The 19649-nt window shown below is 40.4% G+C and overlaps 1 protein-coding gene across 3 annotated transcripts in view; it reads right to left on the bottom strand.

Moving 5' to 3' along the window:
- The window catches only part of dock10 (dedicator of cytokinesis 10), a 289520-nt gene that overhangs the window by 65296 nt on the left and 204575 nt on the right, over nucleotides 1-19649 (bottom strand). For all 3 annotated transcript variants that reach the window (XM_072255460.1, XM_072255461.1, XM_072255459.1), the window contains exons 13-19: nucleotides 11796-11918; nucleotides 11451-11533; nucleotides 8060-8182; nucleotides 7873-7952; nucleotides 4414-4601; nucleotides 2538-2603; nucleotides 1421-1513 (exon numbers count right to left, since the gene is read on the bottom strand). In XM_072255460.1, the coding sequence (XP_072111561.1) occupies nucleotides 1421-1513; nucleotides 2538-2603; nucleotides 4414-4601; nucleotides 7873-7952; nucleotides 8060-8182; nucleotides 11451-11533; nucleotides 11796-11918 (756 nt within the window). The remainder of the gene's footprint in view (nucleotides 1-1420; nucleotides 1514-2537; nucleotides 2604-4413; nucleotides 4602-7872; nucleotides 7953-8059; nucleotides 8183-11450; nucleotides 11534-11795; nucleotides 11919-19649) is intronic.

The raw sequence follows: 19649 nt of genomic DNA, 5'->3' as shown, positions 1-19649 counted from the left end.
TCATATTTCAATCTTATTTTCATCCAGTACTGGCCCTGTTCTTACATTCTCTTCTTTCTTTCCTCCACTAAACATCACCATACTACATCACAAATCATCCAATTGTTCTGCAATGACATAGAAAATGTTTTTCCCTGAAATTTAATCAGTTTGTTGGCATTCCCCATACAAAATTCAAGCATTTCTGTAACTAAAGCACAATAATGATTGCTTATAGATTAGAGTGTCATTCAAAAAAATATCATCATACTCTTCTCATCTGGTATCTCTAGAATATGTTTTCTTTCATCAAAACATGCATAATGATGACCTTCCCAGTTGCCAGGAGAAATTGATCCACATTAAAGCCATAGACTTTAGTATTGGCCTTCACATATCCAGCAATGACACTTGGCACTGAAGAAGTCCCTCACTCAGTTAGGCCAAACCTGGCATGTTGACTTTTGAGCATAACTGGGCTCAATGCCAAAGTACTTGCTGATACACTGCATAGTGACAGATGAACACACCATCAGAGAGAAGTGCATATGGCCATTCCATTTTATGTATAACTTTGGGCCTTGCAAATTGTCACTGAATCATAGGAAAGTACAATACAAAAACAGGCTCACCCAGTCATGACCACCTGTTTAAACTGCCTACCCCCTTCAACCTGTACTGGGACCATAGCCGTCCGTATTACTCCCATCCACGTACCTATCCAAACTTCTCTTACACATTGAGATCGAGCTCACATGTACCACTTGCACTGGCAAGTCATTCCACACTCTTACAGCCCTCTGAGTGAAGAAGCTTCCCCTCGTGTTCCCCTTAAACCTTTCACCATTAACCCATGACCTCTAGTTGTAGTCCCAGCAAACCTCAGTGGAAAATGCCACCTTGCATTTACTCTGTACACCTCATAATTTTGTATACCTTTATCAAATCATCCCGCAATATTGTACGTTCCAAGGAATTAAATCCTGAACTATTCAATCTTTCCTTATAACTCAGGTTCTCCAGTCCTGGCAACATCTTTGTAAATTTTCTCTGTATTATTTCAAACTTATTTACATCTTTCCTGTAGGCAAGTGACAAAACTTGCAAACAATACTCCAAAGTGGGCCTCACCAACATCTTTTACAACTTCAACATAACATCCCATCTCCTGTGATTATTAATCGCAGGCTTTCACACAGACGTCACATGCAAGGCACAAAGTTTTACATATAATGGAATAGCCATGTACATTTTTCTCTCGGAGCCTTGCTTAAAGTTGGTAAAAGCTCTCCCATCTGCATTGCTTTAGTGTATCTTTACTGGTAGATTATGATTTTAACTCGTAATTATATGTGAGGAACCATTTAGAGAGATTTGTCAATGTGACGCACTGTTGCCTGAATATTAATTGCAGACTTTCACACAGCACTTAGTAAATTACCTCATCATAAAAATCAGGGTTCTGGACATGATATAGGACTGTAGTCTGTGCTGCTGCCGTGAACGCTGAGCCTCCTGCTTTTCCATAAATGCACTGTTAAAAAAGGAAAGTAATAAAGCTTTATTGCAAATAAAGAGAAATATCTCTCAGTAACATCATCCACCCAAGTGGCCCATTAGAGTTTTATCCTCTGTAGTTGTTAACATTATGGTTTTCTTCACTTCACAAGTAACCTTTCAAACTTGAAGTGGCTCAATAAATAAAAATAACCAAGAAACATTTGAACCACAGATCACAAATATTGTCATCTTTCTGCACTTGTGAAACTATGCAATAAAGAAACCGGGCGCAACTTCCAGCCATTGCCCAATCATTTCTCAGCTGAACTCTGGCTGGTCGGTAATTGAAAACCATTGAAAGAGGGATTCAGCAACTGCAAATCAATGCCCATGGCATATCCATTGTAATTCTCAACCATCTCTATAAATGTCTGAACCTGGTGTAGTTATGCTCTCGTTGTGTCAGGCATTGGGAAGAATAAGCAGATGTTCTTAAAGAGAAAACTGGTTATTGGAAAAATGGACCGGAAACAGACAGACCCCACAGCAACACATGTTCTTACAATGCATTTAAAAGTGATTAAAAACATACATTGGCGGTTAGCACACTTGTGGTCACTTGTACACTTATTCTTAACTCAACGTCCTGCCCAGCTCAACAAAAATAAAGATTTTAAAATTCTGAGACCAAAGCAGGAATGTGTCATATGAACATTGGCAAGCTGGGTACTTATTACTTGCATTAGATTCAAATCCATGTTAATCAATGGTTGACCCCATCAACATCTGTAAATATACAGTATGGCTCTCAGCTATGTTATTAGTAGGCCTCTCAGTCTGTGCACCATCTGTAACTGTGATAGATAGTAGTTCCCAAGTCTGGGGTCAACTTGCAGCATTCTTTTCTCCCATCTGATATGAAGACACTAGCCTTCCATGCATTGGCTGGCATTCACTAAAGATGTACAATGTCAGTAAGCAAATTTGTGGTTCAATATTATGGACCCAGAGTTGCTACATTGTCACAGAATAGTTCACAAATAGTGAAAAACATTTACCTTCAATGGTTGGGCATTTTCTTCATCTGAACTCCTAAACTCAATCCTCACAGCTAAATTTCTTGCCTGCAAAAACACAAATTATATTAATATTTCATAACCCTTTGGGATTTCTCACATAAAATGAGAATGAGCCTGCCCCAAGATTCAGCATGCACTACAGGTACATATTTCTTCATTGACCACCCATGATTCACATCCATCATCTCTAAAATCATCAAGCGTAACATCTAGATCTGAAAAAAGCAAACATCCCATTATATAATTAATAAAGTTCATGGAATCATGATAACTCGATAAATAAGTTTAAACTGAAAAATAACAATGCTGATTCAACTAAGTAGAAATTAATTCAATGTAGAGAAAATAGAGATATCAAAAATGTCAGAATATTTACACCTAAAAGAAGTAATTTCTTCCAACAGCTGTACAGTCTTGTATGAAAGTAATGTATTTCACAATCATAAAATTCTCTGAGGCAGTTCACATTTGTTAGTCTATTTCTTTTTAAGCTGCCACTTACGAAGTTGATATAGGTCTGAGGATTTCTATCACTGATGAACATGCGATAAGGCAGAGATATAATGACGAGAGTTGTGCTATGTTCCTCAGAAGGTGTTGCAGATTTAACAGGCAATGCTGACATTTAGGGGCAGTGCGTGCATCAGTGTGTTCTGGACCCCATGACGGTGTACTTCAGCACAGAAGTACTGCACCACTGCTGAGCTCTTAACTTCTTCCCTGGACTCATCATTGAATCGATGGATGCATTGTAACTTACTGAGCTGAGAGTCCATCATGACTTTTACCTGGCCAACTCATTCACACTAGCTACAGTTGGCTCATCTAGTTCATTCCTATCCAGCTGAATGAGATTGAAAAGCTTCATTAAAATAATAAATTTGATGAAGTTTTATTTTGTTTATTTTTTTATATTTCACTGTACATTTGGGTTGTTAATTAACTAATAATAGCCCAATGTATTTTCAAATACATAATTTTATAAAAGCATTTTAATTTTTTTTAAATGATTTAATTAGTTTCTGCTGTCCCTGCAGCAGAACCTTAGGATGATGTGTTTGGAGATCTAGTCACTCTGTTCCTGGCGTAACTGCGGAACCAATGCCCCATGGTCCTTGAGAGCCTTCCTGCCATAACGGGGTAATGTTGCCATAATAACACAATATAACTAGACTAGTGTACGTGACCCAATCCAATCCCTTTACTTATTAAGCAAGTGCTGTCCCAAACGCTTCTCTTTAAACATTAATATTCCATTGCATTGGGAGTCAAAGCACTGAGATCATCATTAAGCTGAATATATTCTTATTTTTCTAAATAATAACAGCAGCCTTACAATTGTGTTAGTAGAAATTTGTGTCAGATCTACTTTAAGTGCTGGTAATAAGAAGTCAATCAGCAAAAAAAAGGTGAAACTGAAGCTCAGGCTATCAACCCTGATACTGATATTTTTCCATTGAAATCTAGTCAGTTCTATAAGAACCTGTCACACATTTATTGCTTCCAGACTGAACTCGCAAAACAAGATTTTTTATTTCCTGTGCTCTATTGTAAGTCTTAATAGAGGTAACAATCCAAGTCTGAAAGCTGAATTCTAACAGTTTTCCCAAGTAACGAATATTCATGCTCTGAGGTTTGGTGACGAGTTAAGCAATATTAGACTTCCGAAAAATATTAACTGTTAAAGATATCAGCATATCCTTGATTTTAGAATCAATCCCAGGGGCTTTGTGATTTGTAGCGTAAGTGCAGCTGGATCAGAGTACTTAAATTACACTCCCTTTATTTGAGATATTCACAGTGTCCAAAGAAGATCTAGATGTGAAACAAAACACCATCTGCTTGTGTACCTTACCTTGGAAAAGCACTTTTGACCATCATATTTCAAATGTTTAGGGTAAACATAAACATGATTTTTATATATCATATAAGGCTGGGAATATTTTGCAGATTCTTGCACAAACTCTTCAACCTCTATGGTAGGTTCATTCTTATTTGGGTCCTCGAATGGTTTAATAGGTACATAGGATGAGGTAACACAATCTGAAACAGATAAATTACATATTCATTCCAGTTTCTTTACTTTTACTTCAAAGCTCAATTTAAACTTATCTAACCGTAGCTCACTTTGCCTTGAATGAAGCATGATCCCTAAAGTTATTTTTACCCAACAGCTGTAGCAGCTAAAGGTAGAAATCTTCCTACATTTTATATAACACCTAAATTCCAATAAATGAATTTGTACTGTCAATTTCACAGTCCTATGGAATCTTCACCACACCACATCTTTGATATTGATTATTTGATACTGACGGCTGCTCATGTGTTGAGGATTCCACATAGTGCACAGGGCAAAGCAAATATTTTACAAATGAAATATAGAATCAGAATCAGGTTTATTGTGTTGTGAAATTTGTTAACTTAGCAGTACAATGCGATGCATGATAATATGGAAAGAAAAAATCAATTACAATAACTATTTTTATGATTATTAAATAGTTAGATTAAAAATAGAGCAAAACAGAAAAAGTAGTAAAAAAATGTTCCGTAGTGCTCATGGGTTCAATGTCCATTTGGGAATTGTATGGCAGTGGGGAGGAAGCTGTTCCTGAATCACTGAATGTGCGGCTTCTGTACCTCCTTTCTGATGGTAACATTGAGAAGAGGGCATGTCCTGGGTGATGGGGACCCTTAATAATGGACCTTTCTGAGGCACCGATCCTTAAAGATGTCTTGGATACCATGGAGGCTCGTACCCAAGATGGAGCTGACTAGATTTATAACATTCTGTAGCCTCTTTCTGTCCAGTGCAGTAGACCCCCATACCAGACCGTGATGTAGCCTGCCAGTATGCTCTCCATGGTACATCTGTAGAAGTTTGAGTGCTTTTGATAACAAACCAAAGCTCCTCAAACTCCTAATGAAATATAGCTGCTGTCTTGCCTTCTTTATAGCTGTATCGGTATGTTGGAACCAGGTTAGATCCTCAGAGACCTTGAAACCCTGGAACTTGAAACTGCTCACTCTCTCCACTTCTGATCCCTCTATGAGAATTGGTATGCGTACCCTCATCTTACCCTTCCTGAAGTCCACAATCAGCTCTTTTGTCTTACTGACGTTGAGTGTAAGGGTGTTGCTGCAACAGCACTCAACTAGCTGGTATATCTCACTCCTGTATGCCCTCTCATCTCCATCTGAGATTCTACTAATAATGGTTGGTAGACAATATAAAGATAAATATAATGCAAATAACAATTATTATGTGACTATCTTGGGCTATAAAACTGGTTCAAATTATCTGCTGAGGAACTCAGATCTTTTGGATCTTATTATTACTGGACTATGTCTGAATGGAGATTAAAGTGCTGCCATGAGGCAATTGTGCAGCTCTGATGGAACTCAGTACCAGCTCCCTATAGATTCCTGCAGCAGATTAAAGCTCGCACAAGCTTAAAGGCCCATTTAAAATAAACGGGAGAGATAAGGTGCAGGAAAAGAGTGAATCATTTAATTTAATTGCTCTTGATTGCCAGAGACATTCATAACCATTTAAATAAAAGAAGTTTTGAACCACCATTGGTCAAGTTCAGTGGGCGAATCATAGGTGGTGGAATCTCACTGGCTAAAGACCCTCTGTCCAAGTGTTGCTGAGAGAACCCCATCCTCACAGATGTGCCAGGAGTCAGGATTGCAGTAGACATCTGCAACCTGGGCCACACTGGGGAAAAGTGCATGGTCCAGTGACCCAAGGGTAGTGGTCAAGGGATCAGAGTATGGGAATACCTGAAGCAAAGGTTTGAGAGGTAGAAAATGTAAAACAAGGTAGCCTCTTGCCTGAAGATTAATCCAACACATACTCTGATGGATAATTGGAACACAAGACTGGAAGAGTTATCCTGTAGACATTTCCAATGCACAGTGCAAGAGAAATATTTCCCTATAGATATCAAATTCTAAAAAATGTGGCATCGAGAATTACATACCATAACAGAGCATTTCCTACTTCAAAATTTACTCTCAGCAGATACGGTTTCCTAACCCCTGATTATTGTTTCATACAGGCATTATATTGACTGCCAGCTTTTACCTGGACAGAAGATGGGGCCTCATGTGTGAGAGGGGAAATACCAAACTTCTGCTGGTCTGATCACTGTCCCAGGACAACTACACCCTGCGGTGAGGCCAATCACGGTGCCAAGCAAGAGGCGCTAATTTCCGCAGATTTCCCTGCACTCAAACTATGCTCTCTGTGCTAGGTTCACCTAAAGACCCAAGGTAAGTACAAAGCAATTTTCTTTACTTAAGTTTGATTCAAATTTTTAATTAGCTCCTGTTATTTTTGCATTTTAAAATAAGAATGTGAAGATGTCTAATCGTGCTTTTCCATTGTTAATTGTTTTTTTTTGGATGTATCTGAATGCAGAAACATTCAAAGCATACTATCCTGCTGAAAGCTGTTAAGTCTAGAAACGGGGTTTTCAAAGCTCCCAAAGCATTTTAGAGGTAAAGCTTGCAAATTTCCATTAGAAAGTCCTGAGGTCTCACCAATCAATTGAGGGCTACCTTCCTTCACCCCAGTTGAGAGGGATTTTTAAAGGCACACATATTGCAAGCTTGGGTGACTCATCATTTTACAGGAAATCCAGCACTGTATATGTACAGAATTCTTTTCTGTTTCTTTTTGATTCAATACAGTCTGTAGTGGCCAGTGCTATCATGTTTGCTGTTGTGTGCTGTGGCAGCAGGCTGAGGGCAGCAGACACCAACAGAATCAACAAACTCATTCGTAAGGCCAGTGATGTTGTGCGGATGGAACTGGACTCTCTGACGGTGGTGTTTGAAAAGAGGATGCTGTCCAAGTTGCATGCCATCTTGGTCAACGTCTCCCATCCACTACATAATGTACTGGTTGGGCACAGGAGTACGTTCAGTCAGAGACTCATTCCACCGAGATGCAACACTGAGCGTCATAGGAAGTCACTCCTGCCCGTGGCCATCAAACTTAACAACTCCTTCCTTGGAGGGTCAGACACCCTGAGCCAATAGGCTGGTCCTGGACTTATTTCCTGGCATAATTTACATATTACTATTTAATTATTTATGGTTTTATATTGCTATATTTATACTCCATTCTTGGTTGGTGCAACTGTAATGAAAACCAATTTCCATCGGGATCAATAAAGTATGACTATGACTATAATTATGACTACAGGATGGAAATTCCTCCATTAATTGGAACTGCAATATAGTTATAAAAGTAAATGCAGAATCAAATGTGGTTATGAAAATAGAACAAAGAAAATAAATCTCATACTTGGACGTTCCATGGGGACAGATTGCACGGATATATCAAGATTTCCAGGTATGATCTGCATTTTGTTACTTTTGTCTGCTCTGTATGCAAAAGAAAATAAAGGATCTGATTAGGTTAGGAAAACAATTCATCAATAATCACAATATTCTAAGTTTCTGAAACTACAGGAAGTGAAGACTGCCCGTACCTTTTGAATTCCATGACTAATTTCAGCAAGTCATCTGTAGAAATTTTACTGTTCTCTTGCCTGAAGAGAGGAGAGAAGCGAGAGTCTCGATCTATTGTTCCATGATTGTCTTTGAACACTGATCTGAAAGACGAAGGGCATTGAAGAGCACTGTCAAAAGTGAACAACTTGGATAATGCTGTTGAGTTATGAGCGACTACAACAGAATAGTGTCAATTATTAAATAAGCACACCCCTATATCCTCAGAAATACTCCCCCAGAAAACCGATGGAAGTGAATTGGTCATGCTGCAGAGAAGAAGCAGACCCATTTTACGAGAACAACCAAAAAGCATTATCTCTCAAACCAATGAAATCGAAGGAAAGAATGAGAATGAGAGTAAATTAAGTGTGAAATCAGGAAAAGAAAATGCCAGGAAGAATCAGTAAGAAAACAAATGTAACATTTGCCATTTCAAATGTGGAAGGCTTTCTTTAAGGAGTCAAAATCTGAAAGGAAAATGGTTAGTGTGAGAAAGGTCAATTGCCAATTATTAACTCTTAACAGATTTACACCACATATACCACTAAAAAAAGCATATTCTTGCCCATAAAGCGTCACTTAGAAGATACTGTGAAAATATGGAAGGTCTTGTGGTCGGATGAGACTAAAGTGAAAATTCTTGGCCTCAACAGTAAGTGGTACGTGTGGCATAAATCTAATACTGTGCATCAGCTAGGTAACGTCATCCCTACTATAAAGTATGGTAGAGATAGCATCATGTTATGGCAATGCTTTTCAGTAGCAGCGACTGGAAATCTGATCAGGATTGATGGGAAGATGAATGCCGCTAAATACAGAGAGATCCTGGATAAAAAACCTGTCAGCCTCTGCCAGAAAGCTTAAACTCAGGAGGAGGTTTGTCTCATTCAAGGTAATGCCCCAAAGCATACTGCCAGAGCAACCATGGAGTGGCTTCAAATGAAGAAAATTGATGTCCTTGAGCGGCCCTGTCAGAGTCCTGACCTTAACCCAATTGAACATCTCTAGCAACACCTCAAGATTACTGTCCACTGCCACTCCATGGTTGCTCTGACAGAGCTTGAGAAATTTTGCAAGGAGAAACAGGCAATTTTTGCTCCATCATGTTGTGCAAAGCTAATAGAAACTTATCTGAAGAGACTATTGGCTGTAATAACTGTGACAGCTGGTTCAACTAAGTACTGAGTAAAGGGGGATGAATATTTTTGAACTACTGACAATTCAGTTTTGAAATTTTAGTTTTTTGTGCTTTACAATTTTCCCTGTTTTTTTTTACCTTTACTGTGAAAAAAGGAGCATGTGATTCACAAATAAAAATTCTCAGTTAAATTGATCAGAATCCCTGGTAATACTCATATATGTGAATAAAGGGCTGGGGGCTGAATATTTTTTCAAGGCACTGTACAAGGAGTGCTGCTAATTCATAATTGCTAATACATTTTACTATGAATTGCAAACAACCTCATCCTAGATTTATTAGTGAAGAATAAAATAAGGAAGTCTGGGTTTTGTTCTTTTAGTTGAATTAGACTAGATTTATAACTGTAGTTAGAAGACAACTGTTGAATTAGAGTTAAAAACAATTACTTGAGTTACTAATTTCTTTGTTTTTCCTAGTTAAGAGTTAAATTCAGTTACTTAATCAACTACTTAATCAATGCTGACTTGATCACTTGAGAGGAATCAGAAGAGACCTGAGCTCTGTTGTGAGACAGCCACATTGTGCTTCTAAGAGAAGAGCAGCATAAATCCACCAAGAATTTTTGGATATTTATATTTGCTGTTCCTTACCTGAAGTTGCTGTATTACTTTCCTGGAGATTCTGGGGTCTTCGTATTATTTTCACAACATAAAGCTATCTATTCATTTTATCATTCAGTATTGTTCTATAGTATCAGCTATATCCGATTATATATGAATCATGTAGCATAAACTTATGTCAAAACTATTCATCAGCTTTAAATAATTCAATGAGAATTATGACTGTACTTTCTGATGGACATTTCATTTCCAGCAAAGCACTGAAACTTATGATCCTAAATTGCGTAGGAAAGATAATACCATTGTTTCTAAGGGAATAATAGTCAAATATATATGAAAGCTAATGTACATTCAAGCACTACCTAGAATCTTTTTGAAGAATCTCTTTAGCAATTTCCTTGTAGTAGATACAAGTCCTGTCCTCAGACAGATCAACCCCTCTATCATGTGTGACATTGCAAATGTGTAAAAAATAGGGCAGATAGGGCAGCTGTGAGCCATCAGCGGAATCAGTAATGTACACTACTATTAGCTGCAACCTCGTGCCTTGCAGAGGTTCCTCCCTGCTATTTCTATCATGCAAGAGGACTCACTCCAGTTGAGTGAGGTGGGTCTATATTTTGAAACACACTACCCAACATGTGGAGTGTGGGATCAGCAGCAGATCTGCAACTGTTCAAGAAAGCAGGTCACCACATCCTGCTTCAGTACAATTATAGACAAGCAACAAATGCTGGCTTCGCCAGTGACACCCAGACCCCCTAAACATGGATAAGTAAAACAAAGAGTAATATTATACATGGCATTGGATTCCAATCAGTGGAGCCTTCAGCAATGCACTCTAAGCATCTTTCACTACAGTTGTCAAAACAAATAGGAAACTATGTCTGTTTCATAACCAAAGTTGTATACTGCTTTAAGTATAAATGAATTCTACTATTAATGTTGAAGAATCCTCTAGCAACTTAAAAAAATTGGTTTGGATTTTGCAATTCAGAACTAGCAGGATTATTGAAAGATGTTTATAGACATGTTTGTGTCCTTGAGCAAGGCACTTAATCACACATTGCTCTAGTGTCTGTGCGAGGAGTGGCGCCCCACACAGACTTCTAATCTGCACCTGGTAAGGCATGAAAATGCCCGATGCAGGCCTCTCATGGTCTGAGTCGACGTTCCCTCCTTTATTTATTTATTCTTTCTTTTTTTTTGGCGTGTGCGTGCATGCGTGTGCATCTGCATGTGTGCGTCCGTGCATGTGCAATGTTGGTGGGATGATGTCTTTTTCATGCCTTTACAAGGCGCGGAGTGAGAGAGAGAGACTGTGTGGCGCGCCACTCCTCATACGGACATTTTGCAGTATTTTTCTCTTTATCTTACGAGGTTGAGTTGCGATCTCAACACTCAACCCGGCACGGATGGAAAGCGTACTCGAGAGTGGACCCGACTGGGTTCAAACCTGGGAACCTCCATTCCAGAGTCTGGTGCTGATGTCATTGCGCCACCAGTTGGCTCCGTTCCCTCCTTTATAGACACAACTATAGAAAATACATAATCCATGCGCACCTTTTCATCTTAGTATCAATTAGATAATAGTTAACATGTACATACCTTACAGCCCAAGCAAATGGCATCCGGTATTTTGCCAACTTATTACAAAATGGCTTGTTGGATTTCAAAACTTTCTGCGCAGTCTTGAAAAGAAAGCAGGGAAATATGACTAATTATAAACAATTGCGTATCTTTGTTTTAATTTTCAGCTTTGAGATAAATATTTTTCTTTTGCATTTTAGCGTTGTTGCAGAACTACTTATTAAGAAGCAGCTCTTGTGGGGTTATATTCAGTACAAAAGCAGTTCACTAGTTTATTGCTGCATTTATGAGGGAATTATTATTCAGGACAATATAAATATATTTACCATTAATGATAAGCATTGAATAGATATAAATACATACCTTGCTGGTGTCTGAGTTCTTAATGTAGGGCTCAGCACAGCTTTGAATGCTCCCCATTAGTATTTTCTCTATTCTCGCCACCAGCATGATGTCTGTGTGGGGGTTTGATACAGAGAAAATGCCCTGCATATCAAATTATAATTCAGAAATTTAGTTCACATTTTCCAGGGAGAAACATTGTGTAACAAAGGAGAATTATTGCACACCATTTTAAATATTACATATAAAATTTCTAAAAAGGTGAAGATTGCAGCTGTTACATTCTTAAGATGTGTGAGGAATTGTAATGAGGATCAGGCATAAATAAATAAATTCAAGTTCAGTTCTCAAAGAGTTATTTTTATAAGTGTATTCTAATGCTACAGGGATCCATTCTTTGCAGATAGCAAAAGAACGTCATTTAAAATTGCCCTTGAGCAGCAGGAAACCAATCAGCTGAATTACTTTCTAAAGAGTCCCACATAAGTGCTTTCAGAGTCAACACCCATGGACAAACAAGGTACCACAGTTGATAGAGTTCCCAGGATTCCCTGAAAAATTGCAGTTGGCATATCTTGTTGCTCCCTCTGAGGGCGACAATGGCTTTCTGCTACACACTCAAAATGCTGGACGAACTCAGCAAGTCAGGCTTTTAGTCAACATTTTGGGCCAAGACCCTTTGACAAGACTGGCTTTTTCAATCACTGATGTACTTGAAGTAGCTGGCAGTTTCTCAGTGATATGAATTACTGAATATTTCTGCAATATAATCAGTAGTATTATCAGTAATTAGTGTTGGCGTGTGGCCAAGTGGTTAAGGCGTTCATCTAGTGATCTGAAGGTCGCTAGTTCCAGCCTTGGCTGAGGCAGCACGTTGTGTCCTTGAGCAAGGCACTTAACCACACATTGCTCTGCGACGACACCGGTGCCAACCTGTATGGGTCCTAATGTCCTTCCCTTGGACATCATCAGTGGCGTGGAGAGGGGAGACTTGCAGCATGGGCAACTGCCGGTCTTCCATACAACTTTGCCCAGGCCTGCGCCCTGGAACCCTTCCAAGGCGCAAATCCATCATCTCACGAGACTAACGGATGACTATTATTATTATTATCAGTAATTATCAAACCCACAGACAAAGGGGGTGTTATTGTCTCATGGTGGACTGACCTCTATCTTGCAGAGGTGAAGTGGCAACTCTCAGACACCTCCTCTTATCTACCCCTTGAAGAGAACCCCACTCTGGACCATCAGAAAATTGTCTCCAACACCATCACAGACTTCTTCAACTCTGGATAACTCCTATCCACGGCCACCAAACTCATAGCTCCCTTACCCCACACTGCTCGCTTCTACCTTCTACTCAAGAACCACAAACATGACTGTCCGGGTAGGCCTATTATCTCTGCTTGCTCCTACTCCACTGAACTTGTGTCCTCATACCTCAAATCTGTTCTAGTTCAGTCCCTTCCCACCTGCATCCGCAACACTTCTCATGCTTGTGATCTTCTCAATAATTTTCAATTCTCTGGCCCCGACCACCTCAATTTCACCATGGTTGTCCAGTCCCTAAACACTTCTATCCCACATCAAGAAGGCCTAAAAGCTCTCCTCTTCTTTCTCAACAAAAGACCAAGCAGTTCCCCTCCAATAGTACACTCCTTTGTCTGGCAGAACTGGTCCTCATCCTCAAAAATTCCTCTTCTGGTTCCTCCCACTTTCTCCAAGTTCAAGGGGTAGCCATGGGCATCTGCATGGGTCTCAGCTATGCCTGCCTTTTCACTGGCTATGTAGAACAGTTCACGTTCCAAGCCTTCCCTGGTACCACTCTCCAACTTTTTCTCCGCTACATTGACGACTGCATTGGTACTGCTTCATGCACCCATGCTGAGCTCATCACTTTCATCAACTTTGCCTCCAACTTTCACCCTGCCCTTAAATTCACTTGGTCAATTTCTGACACCTCCCTTCACTTTCTCGATCTCTGGAGATAAACTGTCCACCTATATCTTTAATTAAGCTAGTGCTTCCCATGACTTTATACCTCTTCCCACCCTATCTCATGTAAAAATGCTATTTCCTTTTCTCTGTTCCCGGAATGAAGCTTTCCTTTCCAGGGCATCAGAGATGTCATCCTTCTTCAAGAATGGGTTTCCATTCCTCCACCATTGACACTGCCCTCACCCACATCTCCTCCTTTTCTGGGATATATCCACTGTCTTCAAGGGATAGAGTTCCTCTTGTCCTAACCTATTACCCCATGAGCCTCCACTTCAACACGTTATTCTCCACAACTTCTGCCACCTGTGAATCTGTTATATCTGACTCTCCCAATGCAGCCTCCCCTGCACTGGTGAGACCTGTCGTAAATTGAGGGACCACTTTGTCGAGCACATCCGCTCCATCCGCCAAAAGCGGAATTTCCCAGTGGCCAACGGTTTTAATTCCGATTCCCATTCTTGTTCAGGCACGTCAGTTCATAGCCTCCTCTTGTGCCATGACGAGGCCACTCTCAGTGTGGAGGAGCAACACCTCATATTCCATCTGGGTAGCCTCCAACCTGGTGACATGAACATCGATTTCGCCTTCTGATAAAAAAAATTCCCTCCCCCTCCCTTTGTATTCTATTCCCCACTCTGGCCTCTTACCTCTTCTCACCTGCCTATCACCTCTCCCTGGTGCCCCTCCTCCTTCCCATTCTCCTATGGTCCACTCTCCTCTCCTATCAGATTCTTTTCTCTCCAGCCCCTTACTTTTCCCACCCACTTGGCTTCACCTATCACCTTCTAGCTACCCTCCTTCCCCTTCCCCCATCTTTTTATTCTGGAATCTCTCCCCTCCCTTTCCAGTCCTGAAGAAGGGCCTCAGTGCAAAGCGCTGACTGTTTATTCATTTCCTTAGATGTTGCCTGACCTGATAAGTTCCTCCAGTATCTTGTGTGTGTTGCTTTGGATCTCCGGTATTTGCAGAATTTCATGCATTTGTACATTACTGAAGCAGATCAGTTCCCGTGAGCAATAGTCTTAAACATAATAGGAGATCCTCCAATTTACTTGTAGTAGGTTTATTGTGAGTCCATTCTTAATGCCCATGATCAACACATAGCCATTAAATTGATCATCAATAACCACGGATAAATGGAACAATGGTTAACATTAAAAAGGGAGAAAAATTGGATGTTGCTGAAAACCCCTTTGGGACTGCAGTACATAATCAATCCATTTAATTCAGTGGAGACTACATGCTTCATTGTAAAATGAAAACAGGGAATGATGGAAATACTGAGAAGGTCATGCTGCATCTGGGCAAAGAAAAGCAAAATTAACGTTTCATGTCAGTGACCTTACATCTGATCATGTAAAGTTTCTGAGCTTGAAACATTAACTTCATGTTTCTCTCCAAGAATGCTGAGCATTTCTGCATTTTCTCCTTCAGTCTTATTCTCATTATCTGTAGCTTTTTGTTTGTTTTTGATTCTGGCATCTGAACTGTTGACTCAACTGTGACAATCTCAGCATTGGTCATCTGGCAGTGTGGCTGTTATATTTGGCGATTGTGCTAGGTTATTGTTAGGTCTCAACACCTCCCACTGTAACTGGATCTTGGACTTTTTGATGAAGAAACCACAGACAATGTGTATTGGCAGCAACATCTCTGGCTCCATCATGCTGAGCACTGATATCCCACTAGTGCTGGGCGCTCATCCCAGCTGCTGTTCACACTGCTAACACATGCCAAATTCAGTTCTACCACATCGTTAAATTCGCTGACAATATAACAGTGGCTGGCCTCATCAGCGACTATGATGAAACAGCATATAGAGAGGAGGTAGAGAAGATTGCACACTGGTGTAAACACAACAACCTGAGTCTCAGCATACACAAGAATAAAGAGATGATTGTGGACTTCTGGAAGGTGCATGCTAACTATTCCTTCTTGCATTTCAATGGTTTCTCCATGAAGAGTGTCAGGAGCACCAAGTTTCTTGGGGGGCATATTACTGATGATCTCACCGGGTCCCTCGACACCAGCTCTTTAGCCAAGAGAGTGTAGCAGTGCCTCCACTGCTTGAAGAGACTGAGTCAAGCAAGAATTCCACACACCCCTCTCCCCACCCACCATTCTCACCACTACCAGAGTAATACTGCGAATGTCCTGACCAGCTGCATCACTGTCTGATATGGGAACCTGCAAAGGATTGTGAGGAGGCTAGAAGGCTGAAAATATCATTGAGGTCTTCTGTGCCCCCCCGCCCCCCGCATTCGGACAGTATTTCAGAAGTACTGCATTTGTAGTGCCTCCAGCATTGTCAAAGACCCCTCTCACCCGTTCCACAATCTCTATGACTTCCTGACATCAGGCAGAAGGTACCACAGCATAAGCAGCAGAATTGTCAGGCTGGGTCACAGCATATTTCCCCAGGCTGGTCGAATTCCTAGCACTCTGGTGCCACACAGGTACACCCTGCCTGAATGATGTGCCACCAACCCCACCCCTGCACTCCCCTCTCCTCCTGCATTGTTCACAGTTTACCTTTTATTGCTGCTGTTTCACATATTTATATGACTGATTTTATTATAATAGTGAGTCTTAAATAAACATGCACTTCGCAGTTTATGTCACCCTGTCAATCTACACGCCACGTTACTCAGGGACTTGTGCTAACAATATTTAGTGGCTGTCTGTGCTGGATTGTAACTATATGTGCTCTGTATGACTATTAATTTCATTTAGCTGTATACAAGAATGACAATAAACTTGAACTCAAGTGGTGAGGACAACAGCCTGACAATGACAGGACAACTTTTGACTCTTCATTACCACTTTCTTAGCTTGCATGGTGTCCTAAAGATGGAAGGTATGGCAAATACCTCATGTATCCATAGTTAAGTTTGCTGACAACACCACTGTTGTTGGGCGAATCAAAGGTGGTGACAAATCGGTTAATTGGAGGGATATTGAAAATCTGGTTGAATGGCGCCACAACGATATGCTCTCACTCAACGTCAGCTAAAACCAAGGGCTTATTATTTACTACAGGAGGAAGAAATAAGAGGTCCACGAGCCAGTCTTCATTGGGGGTCAGAGGTGAGAAAGGGTCAGGAACTACAAATTCTATGGCATTATCATATCAGAGGATCTGCCCTGGGTCCAGCACATAAGTGCCATCACAAAGAAGGCACAACAGCACCAGTACTTTCATAGAAGTTTGTGCAGACTTGGCATGTCCTCCAAAACTTTGACACACTTCTAGAGAGAGTATCCTGTCTGGTTGTATCACGGCCTGATATAGAAACACCAATGGCCAATATCAGAAGTTCCTACCAAAAGTGGTGGATACAGCCCATTCCATCAAGGCAAAGCCCTTTACACCATTGAGCACATCTACAAGTCATGTCGCCACGAGAAAGCAACATTCACCACCAGGTTCAGGAGCACCCTCTGAGTGAAGAAGTTCTCCCCTTAAACTGTTCACCTTTCACCCTTAACCCATGACCTCTCATTCTAGTCTCATAAAAGCTCAGTGAAAAAAACCTGCTTACATTTATCCTATCTATACCCCTCATAATTTTGTTTAGCTCTATTAAATCTCCCATCATTCATCTACACTCTAGGGAACAAAAGTCCTAACCTATTCAAACTTTCCCTAGAACTTTCAAGGACAACTCAAGTTCCTGATATTATTTATTTATTTATTATTAGGCTTATTTGAACCTAATAGCAATAAGGGCCAGCATTCCATTTTCCTTCCTATTTGCTGCATTTATGTATATGCTATCTATGCTTCACATGTGTAAGGACATCCAAATAGCTCTTTATGGCTGTATTTTGTCACCTTTCTCCATTTTTGCAAGCCCCTGCTTTTCTGTTCTTCCCATCAGATTTTCTAAGTGCACAAAAAACACATTTTATTCCATCTGCTATGCCTATGCCCATCTGCTTAACCCATCCAAGTCCCTCTGAAGACTGTCAAGACAATCTTGCCACTGCGTATCTACACTCTGTAGAAGGTACAAGTGCCTCAGGACTCGCACCACCAAGTTCAAGGACAGGTACTACCCCTCAACTATCAGGCTCTTGATCAAAGGGAGATAACTACACTCATTTAAGGACTCTTTTATCTTCTTATTTCATGCTTGTTACTTATTGCATTTATTAATATTATTTATTTATTATTTATTATTATTTATTTATTATATCTCTATTTGCACAACTTGTTGTCCATTGGTTCTGTTAACCGTTACTGTTCTATAGATTTGCGAACTATGCCCGCAGGAAAAAAAATCTCAGGGTTGTATGTGGTGACAAGGAGGCATGGGATCCAAGGGGACCTTGCTTTGTGGATCCAGAGCTGGCTTGCCCACAGAAGGCAAAGAGTGGTTGTAGACGGGTCCTGCATGGAGGCCAGTGACCAGTGGTGTGCCTCAGGGATCTGTTCTGGGACCTCTACTCTTCATGATTTTTATAAATGATCTGGATGAGGAAGTAGAGAGATGGGTTAGTAAGTTTGCTGATGACACAAAGTTTGGGGGTGTTGTAGATATTGTTGAGGGCTGTCAGAGCTTACAGCGGGACATTGATAGGATGCAAAACTGGGCTAAGAAGTGGCAGATGGAGTTCAACACAGATAAGCATGAAGTGGTTCATTTTGAAAGTCAATATGATGGCAGAATATAGTATTAATGGTAAAACTCTCGGCAGTGTGGAGAATCAGAGGGATCTTAGGGTCCGAGTCCATAGGACGCTCAAAGCAGCTGCCCAGGTTGACTCTGTGGTTAAGAAGGTGTACAGTGTATTGGCCTTCATCAATTGTGGAATTGAATTTAGGATCCGAGAGGTAATGTTGCAGCTATATAGGACTCTGGTCAGACCCCACTTGGAGTACTGTGCTCAGTTCTGGTCGCCTCACTACAGGAAGGATGTTGGTGCCACAGAAAGGGTGCAGAGGAGACTTACAAGGATGTTGCTTGGATTGGGGAGCATGCCTTATGAAAACAGGTTGAGTGAACTCAGCCTTTTCACCTTGGATGAGAGGTGACCTGATAGAGATGTATAAGATGATAAGAGGCATTGATCATGTGGATAGTCAGAGCTTTTTCCCAGGGCTGAAATAGCTGCCACAGGAGGACACAGGTTTAAGGTGCTTGGGAGTAGGTACAGAGGAGATGTCAGGGGTAAGTTTTTTTTTAACGCAGAGAGTGGTGAGTGCGTGGAATGGGCTGCCGGCAATGGTGTGGAGGTGGATACGATAGGGTCTTTTAAGAGACTTTTGGATAGGTACATGGAGCTTAGAAAAATAGAGGGCTATGGGTAACCCTAGTAATTTCTAAGGTAGGGACATGTTCTGCACAACTTTGTGGATTGAAGGGCCTGTATTGTGCTGTAGGTTTTCTATGTTTCTATGACATATATGCATTCTGATAATAAATTGTACTTCAGCTTTGACTTTTACCTCAGACATTGTGTATGTTTATACTGTTCTTATAAGGTAGTCAAAGTGAACCTCACTCTTCATATTCCAACTGGAAAAAGGCACATATTAAACCCAAACATGTATACTTCTATTCCTCAAGTGTTCAGATATTATTACTAACATGACTAAGGCAAGTGTTAATTAATTATAGTACATCAAAAGTTTGTTTTCAGTTGACTGGTACTGTTCTGCCGAATGATCAAATAAATTTATAGTAGAATATATTATATTCTCCTTTTGCTGCTTTTGCAGTAATCTGCTCTAGATATTAGTCATCAGTTTTGAAACCTGCTCAGTTAACTGTAAGTTACTTGGAATTAGTTGCATCAAAATAGATTTTAAAAAATCCCAAGCTGCTTCACAGAAGTATTACCAAATAAAAATGACACAGGGTTAAAGGAGAA

Source organism: Mobula birostris, chromosome 4 (genome assembly GCF_030028105.1).
Source record: "Mobula birostris isolate sMobBir1 chromosome 4, sMobBir1.hap1, whole genome shotgun sequence".
Lineage (NCBI taxonomy): Eukaryota > Metazoa > Chordata > Chondrichthyes > Myliobatiformes > Myliobatidae > Mobula > Mobula birostris.
The sequence above is the reverse complement of the archived record's forward strand: the minus strand, read 5'-3'. Positions and strand labels throughout refer to the sequence as shown.